This window comes from Eufriesea mexicana, unplaced genomic scaffold, assembly GCF_001483705.2.
Source record: "Eufriesea mexicana isolate 0111107269 unplaced genomic scaffold, ASM148370v2 scaffold2497, whole genome shotgun sequence".
Classification (NCBI taxonomy): Eukaryota; Metazoa; Arthropoda; class Insecta; order Hymenoptera; family Apidae; genus Eufriesea; species Eufriesea mexicana.
The window spans coordinates 222,964-249,756 of NW_016910563.1; the positions used below are offsets into that span (position 1 = coordinate 222,964).

At 40.3% G+C, this 26,793-nt stretch overlaps 1 protein-coding gene across 1 annotated transcript in view; it reads left to right on the forward strand.

Moving 5' to 3' along the window:
• The window catches only part of LOC108550041 (uncharacterized), a 124,934-nt gene that overhangs the window by 76,408 nt on the left and 21,733 nt on the right, over positions 1–26,793 (forward strand). The window contains 1 exon segment of the mRNA XM_017903639.1: positions 21,453–21,668. Coding sequence (XP_017759128.1) covers positions 21,453–21,668 — 216 coding nt within the window.

Genomic DNA, 26,793 nt, shown 5'->3' on the forward strand with positions numbered 1-26,793 from the left:
AGTTCAAGCCTAAATCTGTCGCGTTAAAATATTACCAATACTATTATATATATATTATTATGTAATATTTAATATAATACTTATATCTAATAATAAATAAATGTATAATGAATATATAATATTTATATATAGCATTATATAATACTGGCAAAGGGTCTACGACCAAACGCAATAAAACTGAAAAAAGAAATTCATACCCAAGTCTGTCGGGTTAAAATATTACTAATACTATTATATAATACTGCCAAAAACTCTACGACGAAACGCAATAAAACTGAAAACGAATAAACAAAATTAGAATAATTTCGTTATCGAGTATAAAGTAACGAAAGGACAAGCTCTACTGCATATTGGAGAAACCTTTTCCCCTTTTCATAAATATAATGCGCGACAGCATGACAAAGCAGCTGGAAATTAATTCGACCTAATATTACAAACATAGTCTCGATCTCGTGCTTCTCGATTCCCTTCGCTCGACCCTGTCGGCAAAAGCCTCTGGAGAAATTCGCTGGTAAATTACATCTAATCCTACATAGTATCCAGCAACCTTACCAAGAACCTAACAAGCGCCGAACAAACTGTCCGGCCAGCGACAAAAGCGGGACCCAGCCAAGACAGAGTCCGCAGGTCGGCAAACAAAAAGCGGCTGTCCATAAAACCCGAACCGTCTTCTGGCCGCTGCCGGAATTCCAAAGGGACCATTTTCCCTGTTCACCCAGCGGCGACCCGTATGCCGCGCGCGCGGGACACCCTGTACACCGGTGCATCGTGGTACAAAGACAGAAACGCCCGAGGACAGAGAGAAATCGTCTCGTAAGCGGTCCGCTGGAGCGAGCTTTCATTCACAGATCGGAGAATAAGATGACGGCGGAAGGGCGGAGGGTGTCGGTCGCCGAGCGAAGAATAATTCACGCTATTAGCCCGGAGCGGTACAATGCCAACGACTGAACCCACGGCGATAAACAAAGACATAATTATAGTATACCTCCGGAGGGTCGTCGTCGTCGGTGTAGAATTCCGGTCCTCGCCTCCGTCTCTCTACCCTTCGCGGTCGATCCAGCCAAGGAGCTGGCACTCCAGCGCCAGAGATCTCGAGGTGTCGCCTGTGAGCGGTGTCACACGGCTCAGACCAGGCATTTCGCGTTCCCATGGCGTCCTGGCTCTCACGATCCGCCTAGCCGAGCGGAACCACCAGCTCGGTGTGTTCTATCGGTGATATCCGATGCTCCGAATTGATTAAACCGGAGTCTGCGATAGATATCTTTTGCTATCTCGCGCTAACGAAATGGTTTGCGGCGCTGCGGCCCGCAGCTATCTCGCTAACAGGTCTTCCAATCGACTCGCGATGCTTGGAAACCGGTGGTTCGGTAACCGCGCGATCCAAAATGATCGACGCTTCGCTGATCGAAGTTTTGGGAAACCATCGTTCGGGCGGTTTAGAGCTTCGTTTCTCGAATTACGGTGTTTGCTTCTCTATCCCCGAATGTTGATAGATTGGTTGGTGGATGTTGCGTTTAGAAGATGGATTCGGGTGAACCATTGAACGCGTTGCTTCTTCTCTAGAATGTTTTCGGGTATTAAAAATTTAGTTTAGAGTAGCGAAGACCTGGGTTAACGCTTTGCACTGGAGAGCTTTGTCGCTGTAGAGGAATTCTGAAGAGCTTTGTCGCTGTAAAGAAGCTCGTTTCTGTTACGAAATTGAGGATGTTTTTTACAGTAACGTAAAGAGAAATTACGTATAGTGCTTCACGTTATATAATTATTTTTATCATTTTATTATCTGACGACTGGGAATCTCTAGTGCAAAGGTTTAGCCAACACGTGTCCGATAACACGATAGTATCGTTGATTTTTAACACTATGCTATCTGGTGGCACTATGTTGTCGTCATATGAAAATTATTGGCAAATGGCGGTGACATCATGTTGGTATCGTGTGCAAATGATGAGTCAGTCCTAATGAAAGAATCCCAGTTGGATCTGCGGTCGGCATAGTGTTAACCCTTTGCACTCGGGGACCTTCTCGTTATTTTTTGTGGTTCTTATAATTTGAGGATTTTCTGCTGTAAAACGATATTTTAAAAACGGTAAATTAAATGTCATATGCAAATTAAGATGTAGAATTATTTTACTCCTACATTCCAGAATCTTATAATTTGAGGATTTTCTGCTGTAAAACGATATTTTAAAAACGGTAAATGCAAATTAAGATGTACAATTATTTTACTCCTACATTCCAGGTATCATTGCATTACCCAAATTTGATATATTAATTAACATTGTTCTTCAAAATTTGATTAGATGGTGACTGGGGGTCGCCTCTCGAGTGCAAAGTGTTAATACTGAATTTACCATAGTCTAAATCACCACTTTCCAAAGTTTCATGAAAAATCCCGCGTTCAACGTTTTCACCTCAATCACTCGCCTCCGCCATTTTTCTTCCAGTATACGTATTCGTACCAATTCACACCGTTTTCAACGAAGCAGAAACTATTTCGTTCGTCCTTTATTTGAATTCTAAAGATATCTCTTCACCATAATCTCCATTAGCTTCACACCGTTCCAACAAAAAGTGACTCCATATCTCATCACCTGTAACTAAATATTCGTATATAGTATCTCAAAGGACCCTATCATATTTTCCACGTTTTTAAAACATTCTCACAACGTACAGTTTTCTTCTACCTCTTTATCAAAAGAAAATTCTCCTTTGTCGAATCATCCTCGCGTGCTCAGCGGTCTTCGACATTATCCGATATTTTTCCCATGTCCTTGACAATGGCAGCAGCGATGTTCCCGTCGCTGGATCCTCGGTTGAAAGACGTTCCACGTTCCCCGTTGGTTAATGACATCCGATAACGAGTTGACGCTATAATTGGGCTCGTCCTGCCGTGAAGATCGGTTCCCGCTTCGACGCTCCCTGCCGATCCTCGGGGACGTCGAAGGAGTCTGCCGCGTGCACGCGTATCTCGCCACATCCCCGAGGATCCCTTGCGAGCTGAACGTAATTTTACGCTGAACGGCTAGGAAAAATTGCCAGTAACCGGGACCACGATCGACCTTTTCTGGGATATTTCATCCGGTGGATGAAGAAGCCGCTTTGCTCCAGAAGATCACAGTTGAACCCTGAAAAATTACTTTGGTTAGACAATTCATTCTTTTTATTATATAATAATTATATAGGAATGATGAGCACGGCGTGTTTTGGGTATGTCACCGTCTATGACAGTACCTTTTGTGTTATCCGGAGTGCAGGCATCAGCCTGACAGGGATTGACAGCGGCATTTGTTTAACCCTTTCGGTACGGAGGAGCTGGCCACGGTTATATATTCGTGGTACGAGGAAGTTTTCCACAAGAGTGGTGGTACTGGGAGCCACGAAAACGTGTTTTGCGGTATTCATAGAAATCTCGAGTGTTATTGACACTAAACTTTTCATTCGGACCACGACAGTCATCGGTGACGTTTCGTAGATGCCGCCAATAGGCGACGGTAGTATCTAGAGAATGTTTCATGGCCACCGCCATTGGGCGGCAATAGTACCGAAAGGGTTAACCTTTGTCGTCCCAAGCAGCGCGATCGCGCTGTTCAGATTTCATGTCGAGAATACCCAGCAAATTTCGAGCCTTCTCGACAGTTGACTGTGTCACCGACTGTCGAAGTCGAAGCGCTATCGCGCCGCTTGGGATTTGTCGATATAAAATAAACGATGCGCTATCGCGCCGCTTGGGATACGCCGACATAAAATAGAAGAAGCGCTATCGCGCTGCTTGGATCTTCGCGTATTCACTTAGAGAAAGCGCGGTCGCGCTGTTTGGGATTCTCCGACATTGTTTTTACAAAACCCTTTGGGACTCAAACGGTTAACCCTTTGCACTCTGTTGTCACTGCTATGAGGACATTATTAGCTGCCGCTGCTGCCACATTAAAATTTCGCTGGATTTATATCAAATATTCCCGATAAAATTCCTGAAACACAGGGTTATCGTGTGTTTACTAATAGGTGTTATACCAGTATACCTTTGGCAAAAGTCTGATAAAAATGAAATGTTACTTAATTGGTAGATATTGTACTGTAAAGGCTAACAGGAAAGGTAAAATGACTCGGAGTTGCTGGTAGGTCATATTAAAAATTGCTCCTTCGAGTACAAAGGAAAAATTTAATAAATTATAAATTAAATTACAACGAAGATTATTAACCCTTTGCACTCGGTGACTTTTTCGTTGCAGGAAAATAGTAATTGGAATACTTTCTACCATAGAGACGACGATATTTTTAAAACGTTAAATAAGGAATCGTAGAATTATTTTATTTCGATATTCCACGTAATTGTAAATTTGATATATTAATTAACATCTATCTTTAAAATTTGATTAAATGACGACTGAGACTGAGAGGCACCTCTAGAATGCAATGGGTTAATTCCTTACGACCTTATGACGAATTGGGCTCTCGATGATCATTTTGTTTCACTTGATTCTTCTTAATTTTTATAATTAAAACTCCTTATATTGGATTAATCTTTCCCTTTTTCAGTGACAGTTCAGTTCCCTGTCAAGCTTTCCTGTCACATCACTTTATACAAAAATATATATATTCTTTTAGTTAAAACCAAGCAAATTTAGTTTTCTTCTTTCTTCCCGATATTGCAAATGAAGCGTTTGGAAACCCTGGACGAAAGGGTTCTGCACTGGATGTTAATCGGAGGTTTATTGCCAAGGAACTTAGCATCGCGTGTTGCACCGGTTCAGGTTTGTGGCTCGCGGTGTCAGGGAATGTTGGACTTTTGGATCCATAGAGTACAATGTAGTAGCTAGTTCGGTATGCTACGAGTAAGATATGAGTGCACCTGCATATACACGTAGTTCTATTGAACTTGCGCCTTGTGTACGCGTCTAACTAGCCCAGAGTTAAACTAAATTTACACCGTTGTCGACAAGCGGTATCCAGTTATTCGTCGAGAAACGCGATAAATCTTTCATCGCTTTAATCCTCGAAACGCGATTAATCGACTTATTAATCATCCGACTTTTCGCCCATAATCGAACGATAAACTTGGTAAACTCGATAATCAGAATGGAATTGAAATGAAATTTTCCAAGCAAGTCCAAACAACTGGAGATCTTCGACAGAAAAGTCCCGGTGGATAAAGGATAACGAAGCCGGAGTTCTTTCAAATTTCGAATGCTTGGAGTACCATGGAGGACCCCTCTTTTCTCTCCGATGTTTCCTATTCTTCGTTACCCGGTTGTTTGTTCTGTCATCGGTACGGATCGTAAAATATTTGCCGTAGGATTCACGGTATTTTCATGCTATTCACCGATCCGTCGTGGTAGCTTCCAGCGAAGATATTTTTTAACGAAGATCTCGGCCGCTGTTAAAGCAACGAGGTACACTTCCAACGATTCCCTTGAACCAGAAGGAGGCAGAGGGAAAAAGTTTCCAACGTGGCAGACAACTTCCGTTTCCATTCCACCGTACACGAAGAGACTGAAATTGTAAACTGTGCGGCAGCTTGTATCCTGTGAGCAGGAATGAAATTCAAGGAATATCCTTTATTAAAGAAGTTCACTCTCGCGATAATTTCTTAATACGTCCCTGATGCTCTTGCCAAACACCTGTTTGGTGGTCGCAACAAATTGCGAGGATTAGTTCTTTGATATCTCAGTGAACACGAGCTTCGAGATATTTAGCTCTTTCCTTATTCCCCTTTATTGAAACTCGATAACGTTATTAACGCGTTCCGTATCACGTGTATTATTTGTGGTACACGTTATACTTGATCTGCGGGCCATGTGTACCATATGTGGGGGGCAAGGACCCGAAATCCGGGCCCAAACGGTAGACGTCAACTGCTTTGTAACAGAGATTGTAAGAATCGTGACCAACTCTCGTGGCATACTGATAGAAACCTAATTCAACTGACAAAACATCATTCCGTGATGTTTACGTTTAGCCTGATTTGCTATCCACGAGTCTGACTCGTGATATTCATGTTTGGACCAAAATCTTCATCACGAGTCATACTCGTTATATTCATGTTTGGACCAAAATCTTCATCACGAGTCTGACTCGTGATATTCGTGTTTGGGCCGGCTTTCCGTTCACGAGTCAGACTCGTCAAAATACAGGAAGGGCTTAACATCGTCAGATATTTTTGGAAGTTATTTAGACTCCACTGGAAACATTGATTCGAATAATTTCAATCCTCGATATGGGCAATAAAGTATCCTAGATCATAGATAAATTCTCGAATTTCTAATTCTCTCATTCTAATTTTTAAATTCTCTAATTTTAATGGCACATCAATTTTTCTTTTTCCAATCTTCCTGATATCATTCACGAATATTTATAATATTTCTCACACTTGTGAAATCAAAGTCTGATTTTTTATTCTCAAACCAAATCGATGCGAATAACCGATTCCAAACATTTTGCCAGAAGTTGCGGAGGCAGCCGTGTAGCAACCACTGAAAAGCAGGAAACCGATAAATATATTACAAAATTTTCCTCGTTCCAACTGGAAACGAGGAGCATCCACTCGCGATTGCAGCCATAACCTGCATCTGTTCTGCGCTAAATAAAACTCGAAGAAAAGAAGCTAGGATTATCGGCGCGGGCCGGAACTTCGTATATCGCGCGAACTAATTCCATCACTTGGCCTTATCGGAAACGCGTAAACTGCTCGGGGGATAACCGGAAGATATCCTCGGGTCTCGCATTCCTCTGCGTGGCCGCGAAATTTAATGGAGCCAGCGGAGCCCCGTAATATCTCAGCGTCCGCGGAATCATAAACCGTGTCCCCCTCCGCTTTCAACGTCCCTGCGATCTCGATCCCGTGTACCACGAACTCGTCCACCTGCAAAGAGGAAAAATAAGATCAGACAAACTCCACGAACCGAATTCCACGCTGAAGAATTCGAAAGAATTCGAATCCACGAGAATACGAAGCTACGTAAAGAATCTCGCTTCCTCGAGAACGAAAAGGGAAGGAATTAGGAAAAACCGATTCGATGTGCGAGCAAGTCAGAGAGGAAAAGCTACGCGCGAAACCGGAAACGCAATGACAAAAACGTGGCTAAAGGAAGAACATAAGAATGCAGTAAAACTGGATAGCCACGGAGATAAATTGGAACGTGGTCCGAAGGGTTGTGGGAGAGATTTATGTATACAAAAGAGACGAATCGCTGGGTAAGAAGCCAAAAAGCGCGAAAAGAAGCGAAAGAAAATAAAGAAACCGGAATCGAGAGCGAACAACGAAACGCTGCTACGAAATAGCATTAACCCATTTGCATCTTCGCTTTAAACAGAGTTTCTCAAGCTTTTGGTCGAAATTAAGTGTAACCAACAAACTCTTACGTATATTTCATCCGAAAATTTATATAATATTTTCAAATAAAATCATTTTACATAATCTTACAATATAAATATTCATTTTTTCACATAACTATACGGTAAATAAACTTAAAACAGGTAAACGACATTGCATGCGGATTACTCCGCTTAACGATGCAAATGGGTTAAAGGGTAAAATAAAATATAATAAAATCGAGGTGGGGGAGTAAAACGGAGGACGCAGGGTAGTCGAGATTAAAGAGAGAAAGCTAAAAAGGGAATCGAAGTGGGTGGTGGTAGGATTGCGAGGAAGGGAAGAACAGGTTGGAGGGTGGAACGTGGCAGAGACGGGAACGCAGGGTGCAAGCGGGCCGAGCGTTGGGTGCACGGTTGGGTGCAGGGTGTTGTGCCGGTGCGTGGGGATAGCCGATGGCAGATTTCGCGAAATCACCGCGGGACGCCGACGCGGTTCGGCTGGCCGGGCAATAAATAACGTAAATTGAAAACCGCGGGAAATAAAGGGAGGGAATAAAACCGCGGTCGGGTTAAGTACAGTTACACGTGTACATGGACGGTACAGGTTTCCTTGCACGCGCGCGTTTATGCGCCCGGCGGACGTGCGTATATATCAGGGTGAATATCCGCACACCCCGGTGCACCGTGACACTTGGGCGATTTTACGTTCCTCCGGCGCGGACAAGCGGTACGACACGGTCTGACCGGTTGTGGAATGGATCTCGCGGACGAAACGATGGGTCGTTTTCGACCTAAGACGAATTTTATATTCCGGAACGCGGCGTCGGGACGAGCGAATTTTATCGCTCGCCTTTGTCGAAAATTCTTCGCTCGTGCCGCCATTCTTCGTTCGTCCTTTCGGACCTTTCTCCCATTTCGCCGACTGTGTTACGTTATCGGGCGGATGGTATTCGCGGTGATTAATTTCGGCGCAATAGTCTAAACAGCGGCTCGAGCCGGAGCCAACGCGCAATTATTTGTAGGAAACGCGAGCACTGTAAATACCTGTTAGTTGATACGTCAAACAGCCGCTATTTGGCGAGATAATCTGTTAGCTGCGGCATTTCGACGATCCATTGTTAGCTTGTTCCGCACACGGGTTAAATGAACACGCTTTTTCGTGTTTAGCTTCGTCGACGCGTGTTTGTCTGCCGCGTTATTTGCATTTGGAATTTAGACGGCTCTTTTTGTAGATCCCCGAAAGCGGATTGGGAAATTGGAATGGACGTCTGACTTATCGATCTGATGCTCGGTATCGCGCTTTTCTCGTTTAATTGCCAAGGTTAAGGGTTAAATGAACGGCATGATGCTGCAATAGGCGCTAATAGATGGATTCCTACTTGCGAGAAAGTCCTCGGTGAATTCTCGATTTTCCGTAAATACAAGTTCCTATGCTACCTAAGTATCCTCCGTCTAAGCTGGGCCTGCAAGAATGCCTTACTGACAGGTCCACTGGCAAGTCCGGGACGAAACGTATCTCTTCCTTGCGTCCTTCTACCTGCTACCTATCATAGCAAGTCGGCCATCAGGATACCAACCGGCAGCGCCATGGGAAACACAACAATATTTAATACAACAATTTATAGTGTCCCGAAATATCAGCAACGTAAAATTGATACAATTACCCTGTACCAAGCATAGAATTCAGAAGACCCACGAAGAGTTTTGCAAGTTTGGTTCGACTCGGGAAATAAATTGGACCCGCCTGTCCGCGCTTTATTCCGAATTCAGACAGACGATCGCTTCGGCTAAACACCGAGTCATCGTAAAATTGAATTTTTCACGGCACTGGAGGAAGAAAGTCGCGAGTATCGGCGGCAGTTTACCAGGGAACAGCGTGTAACGCTCGTGTCGGGACACCCTGTGTAAAACCCTTATAAATCCCTGGTCGTTCGTATCCCACTACGTAACAACAGGCCACTCGAGGGAGCCAGCTCTCTTCCTCCCGCTCTTGCTGGAGCTTGCGTACCGAAAAAAAGGAATCTTTTCAAGGGAATGCTGCAGCGCGTTTCCATTAATAAACAAACGGCGAACGGTGGTGGAGCGAGGGCTGCGCGAGGCTCGAAAGATACGAGCACGGAGAAAAGACCTCGCTGGTCGATTGAGCATGCACCGGCCGGATAAATAAAACGAACAAATAAAAGAGGGGGGAGGGGGGAATAAGAGAAAGGAGGGATAAAAAGGTAAAAAATGGACGGGAGAAAGGAAAAAAATCAACGAAGCCACTTGGATGCGCACTCGCGAGAACAGGTGCAGCCAGCGCCGTTGCAAACGCGCCTATACACGCGACGATGCATCGGGGATCAGTCACCGTGTGATTCGATCCTGGCTGGAATTCGATTGATGAAAACCGATTCGTTGGAGAATTGATTTTTCCGCGGAAACAAGCCTCGAGTAACTCTCTGTCTCTCCTTTCTCCTTCTCGCCGCATCTTCTCGATGCTTTTCGTTTGTCTACGGGGTAGCTACGCAAGATCCGGTACTGTCTTCGAGGCTTTGTCGTTTCATTTCTATTTCTATAGGTTTTTGAACGAATAATTCGATTGTATTGACACTTTCGACTAATATCGCGGTGAGCTAAAAAATTTTCATAAATGAAGGGATCAGAACCTAACAATACTGTGCTCCCCTATCCATGGGGTGTTTGTGGTTCTTACGCTGCTGCCGATTGGTAGGTGTCATGACGTAGGCGTTATATCGTAAATTAAAAAAGAAAATCAAGTCAACTCGCAGCCATAAATTAATTCACAGAAATGGATGAAACTACGATACAAGAATTCAAACTGTCCTCACGCATAAGTAAAAGAGAAACATTTTGAGAAAATTTCAATTACGAATTAAAATGACGAATAATGGAAGCACTTTTACAAAATGATTTTCCTTATGGAGGTCCTCTCCAGATGGGTTATTAACCCTTTGCACCAGACGATTTTTTGGCTAGAGAAGAGTAGAGGTTCGAGGATTCTCTGCTAAAGAACTGACGACACTTTTTTGAGCAGTAAATAACAAATTGTATAATAATAAAATTGTAGAATTATTTATTTCGATACTACGTACAGTGTTAAGCCTTGGAATGTCGTCCCGGTATTTCGTTCGGCTCTTTGTTTAGAACAGACCGTGTGAAGGCTCTGAAAGTTCTCAAGTACCATTGATGAGGCCCTAGAACCGCAATGTCCCAAGTAGAAGGTTGTTTATATCCTTACTGTCAGCGCCCTTTGATTTCTTTAGCACCTAAGCCACCACTTAGGTAATCCGCAACAAACTATATATCACCCTTCAAGAAGACAAGCACAATTATCTAGATTGTTTAAACAACCACCACCACCGAAGGACGCTGAAGTTAACATACACCCCCAACATCATAGCATCCAATCAGCAGAGAGACCAGGATTATATATCCACCGAGAGAGTCAGTACCAGTCAGTTAGTCAATAACATTCGAAGAGTTCAGAAGAGTTATCCGGAACAACTACATAAAATACAGTCCACTGTAATCACAACGTTCCTCAAGAAATTTGGTTCGTCATTAACCGTCGCCAATTGCGGACGACCTATTGACGATATACACTTACGTTACATTAAATTTGATATATTAATTAATATCGATCTTCCAAATTGTACGAAATGGTGACCGAATCTCATCTCTCGAATGCAAAGTTAAAATTAGAATTGTCTCACTGACTACGTGAAAATTACTGTGTTCGTTTTCTAACCTTTGAATCTACGATATAGAAAGGGAATTATTTATTTATGCGCTATAACGTAGAATTTCTCGCATAGTAGAGTCATTTAAGTCACTCTCGCACCAGAGTCATTCAAGTGAAAATTGACTACCGTTGATATTCGCTATGAACACTAAAGAAAGTATTTAGTACGTGTCTTTGAGCGAAGATAAAGGTGAAAATCGAACTTTAATTCTGGATCTAAATTACTGCAAAAATTTCGCGAAATTCGGCGAAGAAATTCCGGCAGAATTCCGCGAAGCTTGGAAACCTTCTCAGTCTTGAAAAAAGGGAGGAAAAAGAGGAAGAATAGTAAGAGAAGAAGCCACTTAAGGAAGCGAATACGGAATTTCAGCAGAAGCCCGTAAGCAGAGAGGAAATAATCGAACACGACCGCGCAGCGTCGTGCACGGTCTTCGACCTTCCCGGTTGTTCTTCCTTCCGTATCCTTTCCCGTCTGGCTAATGGTTTAATCCTAACACGGATGTTAACCAGATTACCATCCAGAAGAGAGCAAGTTCCCTGCGGCTGGCGCAGAACAAATTAGCCGCGATTACGTGGATAACGACAAAAAGGGTCGAACGTCGCGATTCGCGCCACCACCGGCCACGATGGCTGCCTTCTGCAATTTTCTGCAACGTCGCTTCCTTCTATGGCTGCCAGTCTCGTTTCGGATTCTTCCACCTTTGCCTTTGTCCCTTCCCGCCACTCGCAGCACGCTGATTCGATCTCGCGACGCTGGCTTCGCGGAAAAATCCGCCACCTACTTTGCGATCCGCGAGTTCAGCGATAGAGTCTCCTCGTGTTTTGGTCGATCAGCTTTCTGCATAGCTCGAGCTTTCTGTCGCGAGGTTCATTGGGTTTCATAGGGTTTCGATGGGTTTCGATGGGTTTCGATGTTCAATGCTGCAGGTATTAAATTTAAAGACGATTGGTATTTTTGGTATTCGATTTTTCGAATTTCGATTTTCCTAATTAGTAGGAGGGTACGGATGGTTTTGGTAGAATTATTTTTGCGATAGAATCTCGTCGTGTTTTGGTCGATAAGCTTTCTGCATAGCTCAAGTTCTTTATCGCGAGGTTCATTGGGTTTCGAAGAGTTTCGATGTTCAATGCCGCAGGTATTAAATTTAAAGACTATCGGTATTTTTGCTATTCCATTTTCGTGATTAATGGGAGGGTACGGATGGTTTTGGTTGAATTATTTTTTAATTTTATCGATCTGGAAACTGTGTTCTATTTTTGTATATTCGAAAACTTGTTCTATACTGCATTTCGTATAATGCCTCATTCCTTTAGTGGAAATATATTTTACAGAAATTTCTTATAAAATGTTAAAAAGATAACAAAAATAACGATGTGAATATAAAAATGATTTATTATAAATTAATCCTAAACTTATTCTAAGCGCTAATGACTCTCGGCTGACTCTCAAAAACTCTATGACTGACTCTAAAACACACACTGACTCACTGACTTCCACACCCTTGCACTCTTATTTAAACCCTTGCACTCTTATTTAAACCCTTGCACTCTGTCTTCTTTCATACCCACTTTCTCAATCGGTCGATCACGTGTCCTAATCAGACGCATTCCTAGGCTTTCACTCTTCACTTGCATTCGGCTCTGTCATAAACATCCCTTACATTCGATCCTCTTGCACGCGGTCGCTTTCGTTCTAGGTCCAAACCTAGACATTCTTTCTTGACATTCCTTCAGGGCCGTGTTCACTCCTTTCCCACATATCTATCCGTTAATTTCTATAATCGTAACCTGGTTATGCCAACGTATCGCGAGACAAGGTATCTATCTCGCCGCCTTTTCCACCCGAAAGCGATAATTCGTCGGAAACGAGGCGCAAATTCAACCCTGACGCTGCCACGCTGAAATTTAACCCCTGTTTCGCGAGCGTCCATAATTATATGCCGCCTTTTCTTTCATCCTCCTGCACAAACACCCGTCGAATTTCCAACCCGACCGTTCGATTAACCTCCGGGCTGCGAAATTCCTTCTTTGACGCTCGATTTTCCACTGATCGGCCGCGTTCAACGCAAACAATTCATCGATATTTACGCCGGGGCCTCGCCGCGTCGGTAATTATTCACGATTCGTCAACGGAACCTCGGAATTACCAAAACGAATCGTTAAATAATTACCGCGTGCCGTCTACGTACACCGTCGCATTAAAACTCGATCAAAATCCGATTACATCGAATCGCCGCGGCACCGAAATTATTCCGTCCACGAAACAAAGTAGCCACACGGAACGAGCTCCCCCCGCGAAAGTTCATCGACGGGCTTAACTGCACTTGCTCCTGAACCCTTTCCCTTCCATCTCCATCCGTCATGAATATCGCAGCCGTCAAAAAAATTCCACGCATCCCACCCCTTTCATCGTTCTCCATGGATTTATTGTTTTTTTTCCCCTACCTTTTCTCTTCCTCCCTCCCCCTCCCCCTCTCCCCGTCTCTCTCTGTCTCTCTCTCTCTCTCTCGCTCGTCCCTTGTATTTTTCTCTTTTTCATTTTTTTTTTCATCTTTTTTTTTCCTCCTTTTTCCTTTTTCTCTTTTACCTTTACCCACGATGACCGCAGAGGCCGGAGAGAAGGACTCACTTCTGTTGGTGCCACCGGCCAGGGCCCGCAGATATTATACTGCCCCTGAATTATACCGCCATAAAAACGTGATGAAGCGGCTGCGGACTGGCAGAGGCCGGCAAATGGCTCGAAAAATCAAAGAGAACGGGAATAATGGTCAACGAACGGCCGGACAGGCTAATATATTCGTTTTTCTCGGTACGATTCGCGTTGCTGTCCACCCATCCCCGGTTCCGAGGATCCGTCTATTATTTCTCTCCAGCGATGACACGTTTGATGAATCTTTCGCATGAAATTACGAGCCCGGCCAGACTTCTTCCACTTCGTTATTTATATCCTCGGGCTAGCTCCGTTTCGACGGATTTCGTTTTTCCACGTGCATTTGGATTTTGGGGCTCGGTTCAGGGAGCCCGGTTTAAATATCGAAAATTTTGCGTTTGACGGTTCGGTGACTCGAAGTTCGACGAATTTATCGGCCATTTTATAATCATCCTGCTGCTCTGTCGAAACATTTAGGTTCTCTTAGGATAATATGGAAATTTTGCTCATTTCAGGCACCTCGAGACTGAATTTCACTGTGTCGTAAAATTACGAATTCAGTAAAATTGCAAAAAATTTCCAGTTTTCTTTATGTTCGAAGACACTTCAGCATGTAATAGAAAATGCATAAAAATTGTGTTTTATATTTATCTTGTTTTTAATTAATTCGTGTATAGTACTTGACGCTGTGCCCGTGGCTGTCGGCCATTTTATAATCATCCTGACGTTCTATATAGTGTATAGTACTTGACGCTGTGCCCGTGGCTGTCGGCCATTTTATAATCATCCTGACGTTCTATCGAAGAATTTAGGTCCTCTCGGGAAAATATGGAAATTTTGCTCGTTTCAGATATCTCGTGACTGAACTTCCATTAGCCCTTTCACAGTGTGGTAAAATTACGAATTCAGTAAAATTCCAAAAAATTTCCAGTTTTCTTTATGTTCGGGGACACTTCGGCATGTAATTAAAAATGCATAAAAATTGTGTTTTATATTTATCTTGTTTGTAATTAATCCGTGGATAGTACTCGATACTGCAGTGACAGTACTCTGCTCGTGACTGTCACTGGATAAACTGTTAATGGGTTAACTCTTTGGGGCACGTTGGAATTAAAAGTGTCCCACCTTTGTGGTGCACTGTAATGCATTGTGGGACATTTTTAGTGATTTCCTCGAAATATTGCAATAGTAATAATATAATATTTCGTCTTATTTACGTAAAACAGTTGGTAATACCTTCGACAAATATTATAAACGTATTTACTTATATTGGCAATATTCAATATGGGTCTTTGGGACTATTTGAGTCCCACCCTATAACAACAAATCCAATTAAATTATTATTTTCATATTTTTACATTATGTGATTCCTTTATTAGTAAAAATATACCAATTTTGTTTCACTTGAAACGCAATAAAATTTCCAACGAACGTGGGTCTATCTTATTATCTGAAATCCCGTGCCGCAAAGAGGTAAACTTCCAAAATTACTTCGATTCTCGAGAATTATCAAAATTACGGTTAATATTTGATCGGTATAGTTCGCCAAATATTCACGTCGCCAACTTCTTACAGGCTTATTATCCATTTCTATAAATTCTGCGCGCATGAAGCGTAGGTGAAAAATAAATTCGACTTATTTAAAATTATCGCGAGCACGTAATGCTGGAAGTTATGGGACGGAATTTCCATAGTGGCGTTAAATTTACCGCGTCCCCCGATATATCGTCTGGACCCCCCGCCATCTCGTAGCACGTATCGAAGTTTCCTTTCGAGATGAAAAGGATCCAAGGGGAAACAGAAACTGCCGTTCCCTGGTAGCCGATTGCGTGGCACCGAAACGAGTATCTTTCCTTGAAAAATCTCGAAGAGTCCCCGCACGCTTGAACGATGAAAGTGCAAACTCGAAGATGGAAACGCGTCTTGCTCGCAGAGAAATCGCGGCGGAGAGGTTCGAAGGAGAGAGGAGAGTACAAACGCCTGTCTGCGCGGTTGAAGCGAATCTCTTCGAGGACTTGATGGTGTCTTTGGCTCGCCACGCGTTGGTTTTTCCTGCTCTTCGCACGGGAACTTATCTTCCTCTTGTAATTACATACGCGAACACGTGCGCGATGCAATCTGCCTGGTTATTATCGTATCTACTCGCGACTACTCCTGTTCTCGTGCAATCTTCGCGATTACCTTTATCTCGAGAGTATAAGCGATGACAAGTTCATTGAAACTTCTCAGGCAGACATTTATCTTCAGCTGAGATAAAATTTCAATTAATATTTGAGAGCACGATTGAGTGAAATTACTGGTCTATCGATCTTGCCTTAATTTGCAATTATTATAATTTTATTAGGCTATAGGTAGTTCGTAAGTTTGTCGACACCGTCTAAAAATATTTTTAGAAATATGTCTAGGGATTGACAGTGGTGGTAATTTATTTATAATTATTAATAAAGTGTACGAGTGACGATTAAACATACGAATTATCTTTTTATAAGAATCTAGATCGATTTTCAATTTAACCCTTTGCACTCGATAATCTTTTGGCTAAAAATGAGTATGAGTTTAAAGACTTTTTGCTATAAAGCTGGCGATATTTCTTTTAGTAATAAATAAGAAGAATTGTTTGATTTCGATAGCTCGCACACCGTTACATTATCTTAAATTTAGTATACTAATTAATATCGATCTTCGAAATTTTATCTAATGGTGACTGATGGTCGCCTCTCGAGTGCAAAGGGTGAATACAGCGTTTAACTTATATAATTATAATTTTATTAGGCTATAGATAGTTCGTAAGTTTGTCGACACCGTCTAAAAATATTTTTAGAAATATGTCTAGGGATTGACAGTGGTGGTAATTTATTTATAATTATTAATAAAGTGTACGAGTGACGATTAAACATACGAATTATCTTTTTATAAGAATCTAGATCGATTTTCAATTTAACCCTTTGCACTCGATAATCTTTTGGCTAAAAATGAGTATGAGTTTAAAGACTTTTTGCTATAAAGCTGGCGATATTTCTTTTAGTAATAAATAAGAAGAATTGTTTGATTTCGATAGCTCGCACACCGTTACATTATCTTAAATTTAGTATACTAATTAATATCGATCTTCGAAATTTTATCTAATGGTGACTGATGGTCGCCTCTCGAGTGCAAAGGGTGAATACAGCGTTTAACTTATATAATTATAATTTTATTAGGCTATAGATAGTTCGTAAGTTTGTCGACACCGTCTAAAAATATTTTTAGAAATATGTCTAGGGATTGACAGTGGTGGTAATTTATTTATAATTATTAATAAAGTGTACGAGTGACGATTAAACATACGAATTATCTTTTTATAAGAATCTAGATCGATTTTCAATTTAACCCTTTGCACTCGATAATCTTTTGGCTAAAAATGAGTATGAGTTTAAAGACTTTTTGCTATAAAGCTGGCGATATTTCTTTTAGTAATAAATAAGAAGAATTGTTTGATTTCGATAGCTCGCACACCGTTACATTATCTTAAATTTAGTATACTAATTAATATCGATCTTCGAAATTTTATCTAATGGTGACTGATGGTCGCCTCTCGAGTGCAAAGGGTGAATACAGCGTTTAACTTATATAATTATAATTTTATTAGGCTATAGATAGTTCGTAAGTTTGTCGACACCGTCTAAAAATATTTTTAGAAATATGTCTAGGGATTGACAGTGGTGGTAATTTATTTATAATTATTAATAAAGTGTACGAGTGACGATTAAACATACGAATTATCTTTTTATAAGAATCTAGATCGATTTTCAATTTAACCCTTTGCACTCGATAATCTTTTGGCTAAAAATGAGTATGAGTTTAAAGACTTTTTGCTATAAAGCTGGCGATATTTCTTTTAGTAATAAATAAGAAGAATTGTTTGATTTCGATAGCTCGCACACCGTTACATTATCTTAAATTTAGTATACTAATTAATATCGATCTTCGAAATTTTATCTAATGGTGACTGATGGTCGCCTCTCGAGTGCAAAGGGTGAATACAGCGTTTAACTTATATAATTATAATTTTATTAGGCTATAGATAGTTCGTAAGTTTGTCGACACCGTCTAAAAATATTTTTAGAAATATGTCTAGGGATTGACAGTGGTGGTAATTTATTTATAATTATTAATAAAGTGTACGAGTGACGATTAAACATACGAATTATCTTTTTATAAGAATCTAGATCGATTTTCAATTTAACCCTTTGCACTCGATAATCTTTTGGCTAAAAATGAGTATGAGTTTAAAGACTTTTTGCTATAAAGCTGGCGATATTTCTTTTAGTAATAAATAAGAAGAATTGTTTGATTTCGATAGCTCGCACACCGTTACATTATCTTAAATTTAGTATACTAATTAATATCGATCTTCGAAATTTTATCTAATGGTGACTGATGGTCGCCTCTCGAGTGCAAAGGGTGAATACAGCGTTTAACTTATATAATTATAATTTTATTAGGCTATAGATAGTTCGTAAGTTTGTCGACACCGTCTAAAAATATTTTTAGAAATATGTCTAGGGATTGACAGTGGTGGTAATTTATTTATAATTATTAATAAAGTGTACGAGTGACGATTAAACATACGAATTATCTTTTTATAAGAATCTAGATCGATTTTCAATTTAACCCTTTGCACTCGATAATCTTTTGGCTAAAAATGAGTATGAGTTTAAAGACTTTTTGCTATAAAGCTGGCGATATTTCTTTTAGTAATAAATAAGAAGAATTGTTTGATTTCGATAGCTCGCACACCGTTACATTATCTTAAATTTAGTATACTAATTAATATCGATCTTCGAAATTTTATCTAATGGTGACTGATGGTCGCCTCTCGAGTGCAAAGGGTGAATACAGCGTTTAACTTATATAATTATAATTTTATTAGGCTATAGATAGTTCGTAAGTTTGTCGACACCGTCTAAAAATATTTTTAGAAATATGTCTAGGGATTGACAGTGGTGGTAATTTATTTATAATTATTAATAAAGTGTACGAGTGACGATTAAACATACGAATTATCTTTTTATAAGAATCTAGATCGATTTTCAATTTAACCCTTTGCACTCGATAATCTTTTGGCTAAAAATGAGTATGAGTTTAAAGACTTTTTGCTATAAAGCTGGCGATATTTCTTTTAGTAATAAATAAGAAGAATTGTTTGATTTCGATAGCTCGCACACCGTTACATTATCTTAAATTTAGTATACTAATTAATATCGATCTTCGAAATTTTATCTAATGGTGACTGATGGTCGCCTCTCGAGTGCAAAGGGTGAATACAGCGTTTAACTTATATAATTATAATTTTATTAGGCTATAGATAGTTCGTAAGTTTGTCGACACCGTCTAAAAATATTTTTAGAAATATGTCTAGGGATTGACAGTGGTGGTAATTTATTTATAATTATTAATAAAGTGTACGAGTGACGATTAAACATACGAATTATCTTTTTATAAGAATCTAGATCGATTTTCAATTTAACCCTTTGCACTCGATAATCTTTTGGCTAAAAATGAGTATGAGTTTAAAGACTTTTTGCTATAAAGCTGGCGATATTTCTTTTAGTAATAAATAAGAAGAATTGTTTGATTTCGATAGCTCGCACACCGTTACATTATCTTAAATTTAGTATACTAATTAATATCGATCTTCGAAATTTTATCTAATGGTGACTGATGGTCGCCTCTCGAGTGCAAAGGGTGAATACAGCGTTTAACTTATATAATTATAATTTTATTAGGCTATAGATAGTTCGTAAGTTTGTCGACACCGTCTAAAAATATTTTTAGAAATATGTCTAGGGATTGACAGTGGTGGTAATTTATTTATAATTATTAATAAAGTGTACGAGTGACGATTAAACATACGAATTATCTTTTTATAAGAATCTAGATCGATTTTCAATTTAACCCTTTGCACTCGATAATCTTTTGGCTAAAAATGAGTATGAGTTTAAAGACTTTTTGCTATAAAGCTGGCGATATTTCTTTTAGTAATAAATAAGAAGAATTGTTTGATTTCGATAGCTCGCACACCGTTACATTATCTTAAATTTAGTATACTAATTAATATCGATCTTCGAAATTTTATCTAATGGTGACTGATGGTCGCCTCTCGAGTGCAAAGGGTGAATACAGCGTTTAACTTATATAATTATAATTTTATTAGGCTATAGATAGTTCGTAAGTTTGTCGACACCGTCTAAAAATATTTTTAGAAATATGTCTAGGGATTGACAGTGGTGGCAATTTATTTATAATTATTAATAAAGTGTACGAGTGACGATTAAACATACGAATTATCTTTTTATAAGAATCTAGATCGATTTTCAATTTAACCCTTTGCACTCGATAATCTTTTGGCTAAAAATGAGTATGAGTTTAAAGACTTTTTGCTATAAAGCTGGCGATATTTCTTTTAGTAATAAATAAGAAGAATTGTTTGATTTCGATAGCTCGCACACCGTTACATTATCTTAAATTTAGTATACTAATTAATATCGATCTTCGAAATTTTATCTAATGGTGACTGATGGTCGCCTCTCGAGTGCAAAGGGTGAATACAGCGTTTAACTTATATAATTATAATTTTATTAGGCTATAGATAGTTCGTAAGTTTGTCGACACCGTCTAAAAATATTTTTAGAAATATGTCTAGGGATTGACAGTGGTGGTAATTTATTTATAATTATTAATAAAGTGTACGAGTGACGATTAAACATACGAATTATCTTTTTATAAGAGTTTAGATCGATTTTCAATTTAATACAGCGTTCAACTTCACAACTCGATATCAACTCAGTTTGCAACAACTAATCGTCTACATTTAAAACTGTCCTTTCAGCACTCGTAACCTTCTTTATATATTTTTTCCTCCATGCACACGTTTTCCGATGCCTCCCTTAATGCTGGACACATCGACCAGGGTTTATCCCAATTGACCTGGGCTTTGCTCCTTCATAAAGGTTCGTGTACACGGTGGAAAATTCGAGATACTACATATGCGATCTTTGAGGTACCTATCAGAATTCTTTTTCTATTCCACTGTGAAGTGTGAGTTGCATGCTAAAAAGGGAAAAAATTGTTTTCCCTGTATAATAAAATCCCATAAAACCGATATATCTGCTTTGCGGTACTAAAAAGGTTATATAGTTCAGGTTCGAACTATATTGATAACTATTATAATATTATAATATCACCGAAACTTCTCAAGTAGACGTTTATCTTTAGCTGAGATAAAATTTTAATTAATACGGAAGCACGATTCAGTGAAATTACTGGTCCATCGATCTTTCCTTAATTTACAATTATTATAATTTTATTAGCCTATAGATAGTTCATAAAATTTGTCGGTGTGGACTGAAATTATTTTAAAAAATATGCAATCTTTGAAATACCTATTAGAATTCTTTTTCTATTTCATTGTGAAGTGCATGTTGCACGCTAAATAGGGAAACAATTGTTTTTCGTAAATAAAATCGGTACTAATAGGGTTAATTCGGATTCGAAATATATTAGTAACTATTGTAATATTATAATATCACCATAGTGAGCAACCTAGAAACTCCCTTTACTAAAAACGAAAATAATTAATTAAATTTATTGAATATAAAATTCGGGCCACAGATTCATTCGTAACCCCTGCGCGATAAATTCTCGTAAATCGGTATAATTTATTTCAGCCTGTTTAATCTCACCGTGCACGTTTTGTTCACGCAGATGATGAAACATGGCTGGGACAACTACGTGAGGTACGCCTGGGGAAAGAACGAGCTGAGACCGATCTCGAAGAGAGGTCACAGCGCCAGCATCTTCGGCGTTTCGAATCTTGGTGCGACCATCGTCGACGGCCTCGACACCCTCTACATCATGGGTCTTCACGACGAATTCAAGCAGGGCCGGGACTGGATCGCCGAGAACCTCGACTTCGATATCGTGAGTACCTAGTTTTCCGATATTTTCGCTTTCCGCCTCCAGCTTTTCCTTCTTTCGTGGATACGGCACTGAAGAAGGGTCGTGCAAACGCTGACATATTGCAGCGTTACGTACGAAAAATATTTCGAAACACCACGCTATATTTCACATTTGTGATATAGAAATGATGAAAATATACGGTGTACAAGCTCACGTGTCAAGACAATTTAAGAAAATATGAAAAATTACGCTATATTAATAATTTCGTGGACTTTAGGGACGAGAAATTTATTTGGACAGAAATAATCAATCACTTAGGTAAATATGAAAATAGGATCAAAGTAACTACTCGATTATGAACCAGTTACTATTCAACGCGACTTGGAACACGAAGGATTTTCGAGAATACTTAGAATAGAGCTATACTCGAACGCAATTGCTGCAATGGCTTGCCAACAATTATTTTATCGAATGGTATTTTATTTTCTGGGTTTCAACGAGGCAACGCGACGCGGACGATACACTCCTCGCGTAAAATTCGATCGTTCTCTCTGCCGAACAAATCGGCGCAGCGCTGATCTCTCAATAAACACAGATATATCCGGGAAAGCGTTTGCCTCACGCATCGAATGCAATTTCATCGAGTTTCGCCGACGCTCTGGCTGCAAATCCCGACGGAACGCAGACTTTCGTCGCGTGTGTGCACACGTCGCGCGGAAATTGACGGCGACTCGGTTTTTCCTTGCCAAACTTCGTGAAAATGTATTTACTCTAGCCGGTGGCCGTAAGACGTCGCGATTCTCCAACGTCGATTCCACGTCAAGGGTGAATTCGAGCCGAGACAGCTCGATGATCCTCGAAATCGTCGAATGACAATTTTAGGGAAGAGTGCCTTGAAAGGGATAGAATGTCGCGCACATGATATCTCGAGAACGTCGAAATCAAATTGCTGGCAAAATTCGCCGAGAATTCTATGGATGCGCGAATATCGAACGATACTGAAAAGTATTGATGTAATTTTATCAAACATACGGGACAATGAAATTTAATAAAATCGACCAATTTTATTATGTAAAATAAAATCTGCAGAGACTTTAATCTTTAATATTTTTGCAATTCATATCCATTCTTATCGAATAATTTTAAAGTCCGAGCAGCGTTGACCACGCAGGGAATTCGAAAAATTTGAAAGAATTTGAGGTTTGTAGAAATTAGTAAGAAAAGACAGTGACTTGTATTTAACTTTTAAAAATGATATCGAATATCTGTGAGAATTCGTTGACAGGGTGGGAAAGAGGGATGAACAACGAGGAATAGCGAAAACAAGAGCTTCCTCGTTCCGTGGGAAGTTCCCACGGGGATCGGACGTAATCCTTTGAGAATCGAGATCGTTCGAAGGTTGGAGGATCGGACAAATATTCTATGACCTTGACAGACAATGAAAATCTTATCTGCAGGGAGCAGCAGTCGCGTTGGAGCGCTTTAAATCCTAATCCAAGCTCGACTATACCTTTCAACTTTCTATATTTCACGAGCGTGTCGGATTAATTCTGTTCGCTCGTAAATCATCGAAAATTCTCATCTGTACGATACGTAAGAATACACAGAAATATTTTTCATCTCCGGGTGAAATATAAATATTTTCGTACCAATTTGTAATAAAAGTTCTGAAGAGAACCATTGCGCGCTTTCGATATCATATACAGTCACGATGACATACGTATTCTTCTGTAATCATAATTACACATTTCAAATTGAACAAAGTTTTCGTCGGTACGTATACCTTAACGTAACGCAAAATTTTTATCGATGAAACTCATTCAGAAGAACCGTCAAATTTTCGATCAAACCTCGTTGAGAACATAGAGAAATCCGTGCCATTGAAAATGCGCTTTATTCGAAGTCGATATCTCAATTAGTTGCCGAGATACAGGGATTCAAAGTTTAGCATTCTGAACGCGCCGAGGTGTTGACTGGCGGGCGAAATTCTAGTGACCTATATTGTTTCTTGGAAACGCGTGACGTAGTAGTAGTAATAGCAAAAACCGCTGACTCAGCGTCTGCCGCTGACCAGCGCAAGGACGCTGCGCTTGGGATAGATCAGGGAAGGCGAGAGAGACCCGTAAAAATTACGACTGTCTTCGAACGACGATATCTCGGGAACGGATTATCCTATCGGGATGAAACAAAGTGCATTTTAAAGGGGAAGATTTCTAGTTTCCAACAGTGCTCATTGCGTTTTCCGTATCTCTTTTCGTTTTACTTCTACGAAGCTTTCTTTTTCACCTATTCAAAAGGACTCGAAACGATTGTTGCATGGAAAAATGCTTTCAATGTCTAGTATTTTTAGTATCACCGAATCATTATAAAGATATCAAACGATGTTAGGATGCTTGATAAAAATATTTTCGCGAATATAATGTATTCTGAGGGCATAGTGGTGATAATAATTTAGTGAAAGGAATGATATATTATTTTTCACCGGTTACTAACGAAATGAAATGTCAAAGTGTGTCAAGAGACAGGAAGATATACTACTGCACAGTGGAATATTAAACACATAACGGGCAACGAATCGTTGCGGTTTCAAAGAAATTTAATTCCAGTAAGTTCATACTTTTGTGGTAAGAATGGTTTTGTCCCCCGCGTACTTTCTGCCTTCGTGGCGATATTAATATCAACATTCCTTCGTCGAGCATGTTCTTTCGCTCGGTTGATAAATGAAAATTCCGCGGTATAATGCACTGACTCGCGTTTCGCGAATATCGAGAAACGGATATTGGTTCACTTTTACATTTTTCCAACGGTATCCCGAAATTCACGTTCTCTTCTACATTTATCACTTAATAACTGCACGCGAATCATCATGAAATAAAATCAAAAAAAGAGATGAGGAAAATAGAAATATAATAAATACTCGTCAATCTGTACAAATATTTACAGAGTAAATACCTGTGCTAACACATGTATCCAAACATGTAAATAACTCACCGTAGTATTCCCCCAAGTAAACAACACGAATCATAATAATTCGACAGCGAGTAAAATAATCAATTATTCCTGAAGGAAAACTCGATTTAGTTTACACAAATTACTATACTATTTTATTTATAAAGAATAATACTTAAACAAAACATTCACGCTCTTGACTTTGATACGCACACGCTCCTCACGCTTCCTCTAAGCACACTGAGCTCTTTTGTTTCTTTGTCCCCCATCTCTACACCGTCCCCCTAGAGAAAAGAGTCAGGACCTCCATTAACCACTTGCGCTGGCAAGAAATTCACAGACGCGTGTGTCAGAACGGTCCAATGTTTCTGTGACAATTGCCTGACCACGTGTATACCACGTCGTTGGCGATTCCGCGATAAAAGCATTACGACGTGCGTGGCACGTCTTTCCAGCGCAAGTGGTTAACCCTTTCGCTACCAGCGTCACATATATGTGACAATCTGATTTTCTTATCTGAGCCCGGCGTCACAGATATGTGACGGGTGTTTATTATCAGTTTATGATAATTGTTTGCACCAAATCGTGTCGCACACAGACGGGTTATGCTATAAAACAACAAAATAGATACAGGATGTTATTGGTCTGGCGACAATTACTTTTTTAAAAAAGATCTGGGCATCACAAATTTATGTTACGTGTTCTTTATCAATATTTTTTAATTGGTTGCACTAAGTGTTGCCGCGAGTATATTAGCTGAGTTATATGTAGAGTCACACAGTCTATACTACGCTGGAGGGTACTTCGGATTCTCAACTTTACTGCAAAATAGGGACAATTTTATTCATTTCCTTTTAATCAAATGTGTCACATATATGTGACGAGGGGGCTATGTGGTCGGCTGTAAAATCAATTTTATTTCCAATTTTATTCATTTCCTTTTAATAAAATGTCACATATATATGACGACGGGACTACCAAAGAAATTATCTATCTATAGCCCAGTGTCACTTATGTGCGTGTGCTTGTAAAATTGCTAATTTCACTTAGTTGGAACGTTATAGATACATCCCACAAAAATAAATGACAATTGGTATCATATTTAAATAATAAGACGTCTGAACTGTGGTGACGGTTTTTCTCCTGAGGCTCTGGTAGCGAAAGGGTTAATTACAAATTCTGGTAGATGATATTGGCTGCCGAAGAAAGGAAATACAAGGCGATTCACCCAACAATTCCAACGAAAAATACGCGTATCGGGATACACGGTCTATCACTCGACAATCATATTCACCACCACTCTCTGAGCCACTCTCGTAAACCACCCTCATCGCCATTGCGAGCAGCAAAATTGCTTAAACCAACGAACCGACGTTCGGCAAATCTAACCTCAGCATGGACGAAGACACGGGGTCAGGATCGGTCTTAATTTCCCCGAAACGAGTGAGACTCGTGTCACCGATAATTCTCCGCGTTGCACGTGAAACGCCGCCGGGACGCGAGTTCGACGCGGCGCGTCCTTTCGCGGTCGGGATTAACAATCCAACTACGGCGGCTGCTCGTTAATTAACTTAATCGTTATGTAAATCAGTGTCTCCGCCCGTTGCTCTGGGTGGCGGCGGAGGACGAGGGTTGGGGCACCTCGAGCGGGAATAAACTTCGTCCGAGCGTTTTCGTCGCTAGACAACCGGTCCCGTAAGTACCAGCCGGAGAACTTAGCTCGGTTTATCCGAACTTGGTAACAGTCCCGTTACTTCTGCGCCGACGAAACTCTCGCTACCACCAGCCGATTGTCGACCAACCCTCTGCGACGGTTGTTCCACGAACACCAACCCCCGCGCCGTATTAGGGCGTATTCCTAAGTGGATAAGTTGCCGTATTAACCGGTAACCACCCTGACGGAATTCGTGCCAATAGGGTCGCAGCTGCGAGCCACGGAAGACGCTCGCAATTGGGGTCCGAGATGGTAAAGAACAGGGTTGATTCGTTTTCCTGACGGTGAAAGTCGGAGATCGCGGGGACACGAGAGGGGTTGGACGAAATGATTAACCCTTTCGTTGCGGAGCGCTCAGAAATGAATTGTTTTCTGGACAGTCGGCATGATTGGGAGTGGGAGATTGGCGGAGAATTTTATACGATTATGCGAAACAATTTGTGCGCAAGGAACGTGTATTGCTAGCGCGTTGAAAATAAACGA